The sequence below is a fragment of the Ochlerotatus camptorhynchus genome, unplaced genomic scaffold, assembly GCF_037179485.1.
Source record: "Ochlerotatus camptorhynchus isolate MF236.1 unplaced genomic scaffold, CSIRO-AGI_Acam_v1.1 ptg000096l, whole genome shotgun sequence".
Taxonomy (NCBI): Eukaryota; Metazoa; Arthropoda; class Insecta; order Diptera; family Culicidae; genus Ochlerotatus; species Ochlerotatus camptorhynchus.
The window spans coordinates 141,488-153,555 of record NW_027040586.1 but is presented as its reverse complement, the minus strand read 5'-3'; the positions used below and the strand labels follow the sequence as shown (position 1 = coordinate 153,555).

The following is a 12,068-nucleotide window of genomic DNA, read 5'->3' as shown; positions in this document are numbered from 1 at the left end:
TGGGAAATTCTACGAACTTCAAAAGTATTCTGCCAATTTCTGCGAATTCAGTGAGCCTCAGGAAAATTCTGCGAACTTCAGAAAGTTTCAACGAACTTCTGGAAAGTTTAGAAACCCCAGGAAGACTTTGCGAACTCCAGGAAAGATCAGCAAATTTTTAGAACGTCCCGCAAACTTCACGGCATTTCTGCAAAAAATTCAGCAATAATCTGGAAATTAATTAAGTAACCATACGAACTTCAGAAAATTTATTTAATTCAAAAAAGTCTGCAAGTTTCTGTAAAATTATGCGAATATAAAAAAGATGCTGCCAATTTCAGTGAAGGTGGCAAAAAATTCTGAAAACTTCAGTACAGCCTGCTTCCTGCAGAAAAATTCTGCCAGCTAAAGGAAATCTCTGCAAGTAGCAGGGAAGTCTGCGAACTTAAAAAAATCTTTAAAACAATACCGGATCAACCTGAGGTCTTGGAAAAAAAATCCTGAGGACCTCAGGGCGAGCTTCAGGGAGGCCTATTGGTTTTTGCATTAATTTCTGATCATCCTAGTATTATGAGTGAAAATCAGAGAGACTTGATTGAAATGATCATACTTGAATCATGGGTGAATTTCTGAGAGACGCTATTTAAATTCCTGGACAGTTTAAGATCTTAACACACTTAGAGTTGATTACCGACTTCGGTAAATTTTTACCGAACTTTCTACAGCTGAACGGTTCGGCAAAAATAAGGCATTTCAATTCATTAGTTTTAAAGCTTCAATACAAGGAAAACTTCACCACAATGGCTAGCCTCAGTTGTTCAAACAAGGCTGACAGTGGTTTTAAATCAAAATTTAGTGTAACAGATTCTAAAGTGAGGGTCAAAGTTTTACCGAACGTTCATCTGTTGAAACTTCTAAAAATATATAAATGTACAGCATTAAACCGGAAGACTAAAAAAAATATTCTAAAATAAACTTCGGGAAAATTCTACTTGAGTCAAGTTTTTTTTTCTAGGACTGAATTAGAAAAGTTTTTTTTTTTTTTTGAGGGATGTTCTTCCCAGAATATCAAGGAAGTTCATCCCAAAATGTCAGGAAAACTATTCCAAACTTTCCAAAATTTTACGGATGTTCTTCGCAAAACTCCGGAAGAGTCCTTCTCAGAACTACAGAAAAGTTCTTCCCAGGGAAGTTTCATCCAGAGCTCCAGAGATGTCCTTCCCAGAACTCGAGGGTAGTTCTATCCAGAACTTGGGAGAAGGTCTTCCCAGCAAAAAAAACTCAAAACTTCAGAAATGCTCTTCCTAGAACTCCAGGAAAGATCTTTCCAGCACTTTAGGAATGTTTTTCCTAAAACTTCGGAAAAGTTCTTCTCAGAACTACAGAAAAGTTCATCCCAGAACTGTAGCTAAACTTTATCCAGAGCTCTAGAAATGTTCTTCCCAAAACTTGAGGATAGTTCTACCCAGAACTTGGGAGAAGTTCTTCCCAGAACTTCAAAAAAGTTTTTCTCCGAACTTTAAAAAAGTTCTTCTCAGATTTTAAAGAAATGCTCTTTCTAGAGCTCTAGGAAAGTTCTTTCCAGACCTTCAGTAAAGTTAGTCGAAACTATAGGAAAGGTCTTCCAGGGAGTTTTGCCAGAATTTATTAACAATTATTCCCATATCTTCTAGAAAGTTCTTCACAGAACATAAAGAAACTTCTTCCCAGACCTATAGGAAGTTCTTTCTAGAACTTCAGAGAAGCTTTTTTATAAACTCCAGTAAAATTTTCCCAGAACTTGAGGGAATTGTTTATCTGAACTTCATGGAACTTCTTCCCAGAATTTATTTCCTGAACTTAAGGAATATTCTTCCCAACGATTTAGGAAATTTTTTCCTAGAACCTTCAAAAAGCTCATCCTACAAGTTCAGGGAACTTCTTCCCACAATTCCAGGAAAGTTTTTCAAAGAACTGTAAACAAATTCTTGAGAGAACTTTAAGGAAGGACTTTCTAGAACTTTAGGAAAATTTTCCCATGACGTCACAGATGTTTTCCCGGAACATTAGCATTGGCGTAGCTAATAGGGGTGACAAGGGTGCCTCCCACCAGAATGGTCCAGACTCCCTCCAGATTTTTTTGGAGATTCTAACACAAAAAATTTAAATTATATTTCAAAAAATTCAGGATATGACCTAGATCATTCTGCGAACCAGGCACCCTAGATACCCCCATTAGCTACGCTTATGGACATTCGGGAAGTTCTTCCCAGAGCTTAAGGGAAGTTCATCTCAAAACATGAGGGAAGTTCTTCTCCAAACTTGAGGGAAGTTCTTCTCAGAACTTCAAAATCCCTAGCAGCACAAATCTGTGGAAGGATCTTGCAGCAACTTAATTGCGACTAAAATAAGGCACATATAAGTTGCCTCAACTGTTTTGCTCCAAATGAGCTGCTTTTGCTCCAAATTTGCTGAGAAGCTTCCTCTTCGCAGAAATTCAGAAAAAAGTTCCCCACCGTAATACATCAGCAAAGTTCATCCAAAATTGTTAAACCGTTAAATTGTTCGAGCAAGAACTTTGTCGGCCGCCGAAGAGCTTACTTCTTCTTCTTCCTCGCATGTCAAGCTTATTGCGTATGGCATATTAGCTTATTGCGTGCTTTCAACTTAGTGTTCTAGATGCACTTCCACAGTTATTAATTAAGACCTTTCGATGCCTGTACGATTTTTGCATTAGTATAATTGTGTGGCAAGTACAATCATACTCTATGCCCAGGGAAGTCGAGAAATGTTCCAACCCGAAAAATTCCTAGACCGGACCGGGAATTGAACCTAGCCACCTCCAGCCTTTACCGACTGAGCTAAGAGAGGTCCCAAGAGCTTACTTCGCTGCAATAAGCAAAGTCCGGTTTACACAAACCGAATTACTGTCCGAGGGCTTGGGTCGCCACAAACCCTTTTGTGTCCAGGAAGCACCAACATTTTTCAAGTGTAGGTCAGTTAAACTCGTCGACCTTTTCACTAAGATCCTACTGAAATGATCCACGAAAAATGACAAAGTCCCTTCATAAATGGACACTTTTAGAAATATTGCACTCGCACTAAGGGCCTGTTCATAAACCACGTAGACAGTTTTTTTGGGATTCTTGACCCCCTCCCTCCCCCTGCGTAGACAATTGTCCATACAAAAAAAATTATAATTTGTATGGGCCGTAGATAGTTGTCAACCCCTTTCCCCCTAAACTGTCTACATAGTTTATGGACAGCCCCTAATTGCATAAATGACAAAGGTCTTTTTAAGCAGGGGACTTGGTGAAATTACTCGCAACGACCGCGATAAGAAAATGAAACTCAGTGTTTATTTCATTCCGTCCCCAACAGATGTTCTTGCCAGAACTTGAGGAAAGTTCATCCCAGAACATGAGGGATGTTATTTCCAGAACTTGTTGGGAGTTCTTTCCAGAACTTGAGGGAGCTTTTTCCCAATACTTGAGGGATGCACTTTTCTGAAGTTATTGCAAGTTCATCCACGAACTCTAGTAGAGTTCTTCCATGAACATTCGAAAATTTCTTCCCATAACTCCAAGAAATTTTATCCTGGAACCTTAGGAAAGTTCGGACAATTTTAGGAAAATTTCTCAAACTTCTAAAATTCTCGTAATTTTAGAGAAATTTTTCAAGCTTAATTGGAGCAACAAGGTCCTAAAAAGTGTTTCCAGAATTTCAACAGAGTTCTCATAAATTCTGTAAACTTTGATGGAGTTTCCAGAATCTCCACGGGCTCGTCACAACTTCTTTGATATTTACAGAAGTTTTAATAACTTGAATAAATTCTGCAAAATTTTTCAGAACAAATGCAAAAATTCGGTGAATTTTAGAATTTTTTTAACAAACTTCTGGAAAATTTTGAAACAAGCAGACATTTTTTATTTATTTATTTATTTAACCACCATTTTTGACATTTTAGCCATACAGACTGATTAAAGTGACTTAATCCTATTCTTAAAAACTGGTCAACTTATATTAAAATCAAAAACATCGCACACATCATTCAACAGTCTGCAACATCTATCGAGAGGATTGTTAAAACCGTAAGCAGTGCGATGTCCGGGAGTCCACAGAAAGTAATAGTTGCGGAGACGGCGAGCTGAAGTGTGGAAATTGATGTTCCCGAGCAAACAACTGCAGTCAATATGATTACTAATCATGTCAAATATGAACATCCTCTGGAGAAAGACTCAGCGATTTGTTAGTGTTTGCAGTCCAATAAGCGTATATCTATGCTCGTTCGGAGGGAAGCTATCTGGATTTGTCCATGGCAGACGTCGTAATGCAAACTTTATAAATTGTTTCTGGATTCTCTCGATGCGCAGTACATGAACAGCATGATATGGAGCCCAAATTTGTACTCCATATTCAAGAACACTGCGGACCACAGAGCAGTACAGCGCTTTCAGAGCGTACCCGTTGTCGAATTGTGCAGAATTGCGGCGCAAAAATCCTAGCATAGAGTTGGCCTTTGCAACTGTAATGGATATGTGCTCGTTAAACCGTAGTTTGCTGTCCAAGATGAGCCCAAGATCCTTAATGTCATTAACCCTTTCCAGCGGCGATTGATTCATAGAGTAATCAAAAATGATCGGAGAGTGAGAGCGGGTAAGGATAATCACTTTGCATTTGGCAGCATTGGCTTGCATTCCATTCATCTGACACCAGGATGACAATCGCTCTATATCAGATTGTAGTGCCCAACAATACACGATCGATTTGATCACACGGTACAGCTTAAGATCATCCGCATATAGCAACTTACAGGAACTTAGCATATCACACACGTCGTTAATAAATAGAACGAAAATGAGAGGTCCAAGGTGACACCCTTGTGGAACCCCCGATGGAATATGGAATACCTCGAATCTGGAATCATGTACCTTAACGAAAGCCTTCCTGGATGATAAGTATGATTTCAACCAACAAACGATCCACGGTGGAAGACCAAGGCGGTTTAGCTTCATAATGGCTAGGTCGTGAGGGGCTTTGTCAAAAGCCTTAGAGAAGTCGATGTAAACGGAGTCCACTTGCTGACGCTTCTCGATGCTGCCTATAAGAGTGTTCGTTTAAGTCATCAAGTTAGAGACTGTCGAGCGCTTTTTCATGAATCCATACTAAAACTCTGAGATTATGGGTTGAACAGCTGGATACAACTTCTCATGCAGAAGACTTTCGAGAACTTGGGCCAAGCGGTTCAGGATCGAGATAGGTCGGTAATTTTCCACTTTGTGCATGTTACCGGACTTGAAGATTGGTGTAATTGAGGCGAGCTTCCAGGCATCCGGAAAAACGCCATCCTTAAGCGATCGATTGAAAATAGACATAACGGGAGTGGCCAACGATGCTGCACAGTTCTTGACGAAAGACGGTGGAATACGGTCCGAGCCTTGACCTTTCGATGGATCGACTGAGCAAAGGGCTTTAAAATAGCGTCTTGACTAAAGATGAGCTGCTGTAGGTGAATGTCGTATCTTGGTAGCTGATCAATGTATTGCTGCGGTGGAGGAGTTTGATCGGGTTCGAAAACACTTCGGAAAAAGTCAGCGAAAAGGTCAGCAGAAGCGGTGTCGGTGGAGGAGCTTCTACTACCGTAGGTAAAGTCCACGGGCATACCAGCTGATCTTTTCCGAGAGTTGATAAAAGACCAGAACGACGATGGATTTTCCTTGATACCCCTCTGGAGGTTGTCGACGTACTCACGAAAGCGAGCTTTCTGCAAACTATTATACTCTGCTTCTACTAGCTGCACCGTAAACTTGTTTGCTGCGGTCCGGTTTTTAGGAACTCCAGGAAAATTTGCATGCTTCAGGAAAGTTCAAAGCAAAAAAATAATTTTGATATCACGTCAAAGTGGATGCACTACAATCATGTCGAAAATATGGTGTAATATTACTTGCTAAAAAGGACAAAATTATCATTAATACAATGCATGAACTGACATTACGCTGCTTTTACTGCATTTGTTTATTTATGTGGTCATAAAAATTACATGAAATTTTCGACATGATTGTAGTGCATCCACTTTGATGTGATATCAAAATAATGTTTTTGCTGTGTTCAACAATTTTTTGGAAAGCTCTGAAATCTTTCTGTGACTTCAAATTCTGTTTACAAAAGCTTAAAGGCCTTGACAAATGTTACGCGAGAAGTATTTACATGCCAAAATAAGTGATGAACAAGTGTCACTCACACTATGCCGTGCTCGTTATATGAATTGGCGTTGACGGCAACTCTGTAGCTCTTTACTCCTATGAGAAAATCCATAAGCAAACGTCAGACTTTGCGTGAAACATGGCGGACTTTGTGCTATCCTTTCACTCCACCGAAAATTCCCATAAGAAACTGTCTATATTTGCTAGAAGAGCAAATTTTTCGACGGTTCCGTCAACGCCAATAGTGTGAATAGGGTATATGATATACTATGATAAACTCTACATGGTAAGAAAAAAGTACCCAAACGTAAATTCTTCTCACTCATCTCGGCACTGTAGTGCAGGAACCCAACATTAGGTAAAGCGGGTCAAAGTAGTTTTCATTTACTTGTGTGCATTTCGTATAAAATTTTTCACTCGCTTTCTACCCAATAGTAAGTTAGTTGTACCCAAAAGTAGGTAAATATGATTATACTCATATAGGTAGGTAAAAGTGAACCGGCCGTTGGAAACTTTTTTCTTACCGTGTAGATAGAGGTGGAACTAGGGCGTAACAGCTTTTGTTAAGGCTCGTCAACGCAAATCAAAAACACCATCGGGTAGAGGAAGATTTATCCTACCCGACGGTTATGTAGATTTGCGTGGGCGTGCCTTGACTTCCTAGAAATCGTCGATTGAAGTCATTAGGTCGTATGAATAAAAGCGTTTACTTTACTTTTCCCGTAAGAAAAGCACGGGAAAGTAAAGTAAACTCTTTTTATTCATACGGCCCATTGTTCACAAAAGCTGTTACGCCCTAATTCCAGCTCTATTTAGAACTATAAAAATGATGGTGATGTGGTTAATCAAGGCCTTTATCCGTCATCCGGGATTCAAGGCGTGATTCTTTCTAGAATGGTCTCATAATTTCTCAGCATCCTAGGGAATGCATGTCAGTTGTCATCCAGTTCGATGAACCAAAACATCCACAACTGGGCAATGATGTACTAATACATATATGCTCAAAAGAATAAAATGCATGGCTTTGAAGTGTGGTAAAACCACCGGCATTCGACCTAATCGGTGAAGTCCGTTTAGCAATCATAAAGTATTCGTTGAATGTTTTGATTAGACTAACCATTTCTTTCCCCTCTCCCCCCTCTCATTCCAGTGCTGCTCCTGCTCGTCTCACCAGTGCTCAGTGCTGACTGGACGGCGAGTTGCCCGTCCAGCTGCACCTGCAAGTGGTCCAGTGGCAAGAAGTCGGCCATCTGCAACAATATCTCCATTTCTTCGATTCCTTCGAATCTGTCGGCGGAGCTGCAGGTGCTGGAACTGAACGATAACAACATTGCGTACCTCAACCGGGAAGAGTTCACCAGTCTGGGGTTGGTGAACCTACAGAAAATCTACCTGAAGCACTCCCGGGTGAAGTACGTCAACCGGGAGGCATTCATCAATCTTAAAATTCTGATCGCCGTGGATCTGAGCGAGAATGAAATCGAATCGCTCGACAGGCAAACGTTCGCCGGGAATAATCGGTTGAGGGAAATCATTTTGCACAACAATCCGCTGAAGCAACTTTTGGCGGAACAGTTCCCAGTGCTGCCGTTCCTACGGGAAATCGATCTGCACAGCTGTCAGCTGAGCAGTATAGCCGAGACGGCATTCTCGAATTTGGAACATTTGGAGCTCTTGGATTTGACGCAGAATCGGCTGGAGTATCTACCGCACTACGTGTTTAACCACATGAAGAAGCTTAAGACGTTGGTTCTGGAGGAGAATCCCTGGAACTGCGACTGCCACCTCAGAGAGTTCAGGGGATGGTATTTGAATAATTCTTTGAACCGGAGGAGCTTACAGTGCCATAGACCGTTCAGTTTGAAGGGACTAACGTGGGAATCGGTGGAGACGGATCAATTCGGATGTGTGCCGCACGTGGAGATTTTCCGGGACCATGCGGAAGACATTCAGGAGCTGGGAGTAAACGTCACCTACCAATGTATGGCATATGGGGACCCGGAGCCGACGGCGACTTGGGACCTCAATGGGAAGATTGTGGATCATGAACTGGTGGAGACTGAGCGGGTTACGAAGATCGGGGAGCAGACGATAGTGTGGAGCAATTTGACGATATTGAACATAACGAGCAATGATTCGGGATTCTACATGTGCACTGCCAGCAACAAGATTGGGTTCGATAGCAAGAATTTTAGTTTGATTTTGCCGGAGGTGGTTGAACGAGTGATCACCAAAACACCGGAGACGTTCTGGTACTTTGGACTGATACTGGGGATATTCGGAACGATCTTTGGATTGCTTTCGCTGTCGGTGGTGATCTGTTTGTGTAAGAGGAAGTTTCGCACGCGACGGAGAAAGAAGATTATCAAAAGTAGTGTAAGTTTCAATGACCAAGAGAAGAAGCTGCTCGATTTGAGTATAACGACGAATGAGCGGCAGGAGTTTAGTGCGAGTGATGTGATGACTCCCTCGACGAAGACGGACTCTACGATAGCGATGGAGCCGGTGCAGATCACGATCGAGTCGATAGCAGCCAAGCGGGAAGAATTCCCGCTCAATGTCGGAGTCTTCCCTCCGCCACCGGAGTTCTGCTCCCAGATGGTGCCGAATCCAGCTTATGGTAACATCTTCATTTCCGTGTCGGTAACGCAGGATGCGTTGGACAATCCTGATCTGAACATGTATCCGGACCTGTTGAACATACCGAATCGGTCGAAAGGTAAGCTGATCCCGGTGAACGTGTCCTCGTACGCAACGCTACCTCGCAAGAATCGTCCAGCGTTGACGGCAGCACCCTCCACCAGTAGTCAACCGCCATCGCTAACGGCGGTTCTACCGCCAACCGTTCCACCGCAGCACTCCAACGCGTCGACCAGTGGTGTGGTAGCACCAGTAGAAGCCCTCCAGTTGCAGGATAGCATCGTCAATTACTCCAACATCGAAGAGTCATGCGAGATCACCGGTCTCAGCAGTAATCCGGCTGCCATGTGTCAGGAATGCAGTAAGTTGATCAATTCCTCCGCCAAGATGAACATTCGATTCAGTAAGGCGGATCTGGTCAACAGGTGTGAAAACAGTTTCCCATGCATGAAGTACGACAACATGGGACGAAGGTATACGGCGAGTGGCAACTCCACGCTTTCCCTACCCGAAGAGAACCACCAGGTTGTGCTGGAGCAAGAAAGCATATTCATCAAACAGGAGATCGAACCGATCAAGGAAATCCCGACGCCTCCAATGGTACCGGCAACCCCTACCGGACACAGCCCGGGACCCTCTGGAATGGGTATGGCCGCTGTGTTCGTGACAGGAAACGACTTTGTCTCGCTGTAGTGCCCCTCCCAAATCCACGCGATAGTACAAACTTCCAGATCCCCTCAGAACCCCTTCTCCTTCCCAGCGTATGCATGGATCCTAAGTTGACAGTTCGAAACCGAGTAGGCCCAGACAGACACGTGTCCGAGTGGCCATGCCTAAGTTTGCGGTTAGTTCAGTTTTAGAATACAAGTGAGAGTAAAACAAAAACGAACCACAAAGTGTGATACAACAAAACAGAAATGAATAACGTTACAATTAAGGTTACAACCAATATGCAAAAACCAAGTAGAAGAAGAGCGATGAATCTTTTCTCCTACAGAAAGCATTTAGCCACACTGTAGTCGACAGCAGTACTCGATAGAAGAAACCCACAAAAGCAAGCAACCTAACAGAAACTATAGTCTAATTAAACAGTCAATCAATTAATAAACAAATGAAAATCAAAACAAATTCAAACAACACACCCTTGGTCGCCGAGTCAACGCATGCAAGAATCACCTTCGGAAGCAGTTTTTGATGAGGGGAAACACATGGATCGACACCCATCCAAATTGGCTAAGGCTGCAGCCATTCCTGCATTCCGGTTCATCCAACCGGGTTCAAAGCACTCGTTTGCAGTTCGATGGAACATGTTCCCATCATAGAATTGGTGTTTGCCCATTAGGGTTATGCAAACAACATATTCATACGGTGATGCTGCCAAGCACTTAATGGGACTTCGCAGAGCAAGCTGCAAATTATTTTCACTCAATTTTCGCAAGAGGAAAACTTTTTAACTCTACCTTCTCGCTCTCTCCTTCTGCTTCCTCTCATCAAAACTTGCTTCAACTTTCAGTGTGTGTGTGTGTGTTTGTGTGTTTGTGCGTTTCTTTCTACGGGAGTTGGTGGTGGGTGCTGGAATCTGGCGCGGACAAGGACACAGCATCCTGCTAGGCTGTTAAGCGCAAGCACAAGTTTTACCGCAAAAGTTTATGACTACGCGTATGCACAAAAAAAAGGTATTGTGCAATTTGTGTACAAGGTGTTCTCTTTCCAGGGAAAAACGGATCATTCTTGTGGAAATTTAACCGTTCAGACGAACTTCAAATTGAGTAGAATTTTACGCATTATAAAAACAATCCGGGCACTGAGTAAAGTAGCGTGAACTGAGAAAAACGTAATTCAGAGAAAGATTGAAATTCTATTCGATTTTAAATTACGGCCACCATCGTGTGAATTCAGAACTAAATAGACTTTGTTATCTATAGATAGAGCTGTAATTAGGGCGTGACAGATTTTGTAAACAATGACTTCTCTCGATGATTTCCAGGAATTCAAGGCACGCCTGCTCTATTCTATTTTTTAGAATCTCATCAATAGGCGTCAACATCATGCTGTGACTCACTACAACATTGGCATTGAATTATCATCTCAGCACTGGATAAAACATTCAAGTTAAATGAGTGATACAGTATCCCCCGCTAATCCGACTCTCGTTAATCTGAAATGGAGCTTTTTTTTACAACCCTAAAGGTTGGTAACATTGATTTGTATGGATCAGTTTTACAGAAATCAGCCTTTTTCATCGTCTTGATTCCATTGTTTAACGTCTCTGTTCTGCAATCTAGTGCACATCACCGCCGGATCATCCGCCAGGGATGGGTAGATATCGCACCCATCAACACGTGGGCTGGGTTCAACCGGCTTTACTTCCTACGAAGGAGGACGTGACCAGAGATTTTTTCGCCTCAGAAAAAATCCCAACGGCATCGGCTGGGATTGAACCCAGACACACTAAGGTGAGTAAGCAGTCACGTTTACCACTACAGCACTGGCGCCATCAGAAATCCGCCTTCACATTCACAACCTGGTGAGAGTCTGAATGTTTGGTAGCAGAGCACTCATCCGGTAGTGCAGTCTACACGTCATTCTCCCGTATTGCTATCCACTCTTTGTTTGCAGTTATTGAACATACCAGCGTTGCCAGACTGTCACTTTTCACTTCCATTGTCGATTTCACACAAGCAACAATTCAATTCCCTATCTAATCGTAATGTTGATTTGTGTGGTTGAATTGTTGTTTGTGAGAAATCGACGATGAAACTCAAAAGTGACAGTTACCTTTTGTCGAGGTATACCTGTATACCGATTTATCGGTATTGGTAATGATTTTCGAACTTGATTCCGATGTACAGAAAATACTCCTCGGAATACCATTTTTTTATGAATTTCACTCTCTCTCTCTCTCGAACTCCTGTCACATCAATTCAAGAACAAATAGTTCAAATCTAGTTCAAAATATTCCAAACTTCTTCAGTTACTTTAGAACTCAGAAGTTAGAGCGGCAGCACACAAATCTTCGCAATCGGACGACACAAAGTCACTTTCAATCGAAAATCATCAAATGACGATGAAGCTGTAAACCATCACTTTTAATTGAAGGTAATTCTGTCTACTCTTCGAGCAGATCCCCGTCAACATCAACATAATCACTTTCGATCAGATTTCATGCTGTTTGTTTTGGCTTGACTCGTGTTCATTTCTTCTTTCATTGTCAAATGAACATACTTTTGCATTGAAGCGAAGCTGTTCGATCCAAATTCGCGCTGT

The 12,068-nt window shown here is 42.1% G+C and overlaps 1 protein-coding gene across 1 annotated transcript in view; it reads left to right on the top strand.

The window, feature by feature from the left end:
* kek6 (kekkon 6) overlaps nucleotides 1–11,465 on the top strand; it is a 1,119,682-nt gene extending 1,108,217 nt beyond the window's left edge. The window contains exon 5 of the mRNA XM_065218988.1: nucleotides 7,312–11,465. Coding sequence (XP_065075060.1) covers nucleotides 7,312–9,494 — 2,183 coding nt within the window. The 3' untranslated portion in view covers nucleotides 9,495–11,465. The remainder of the gene's footprint in view (nucleotides 1–7,311) is intronic.
* Nucleotides 11,466–12,068: the final 603 nt, after the last annotated feature.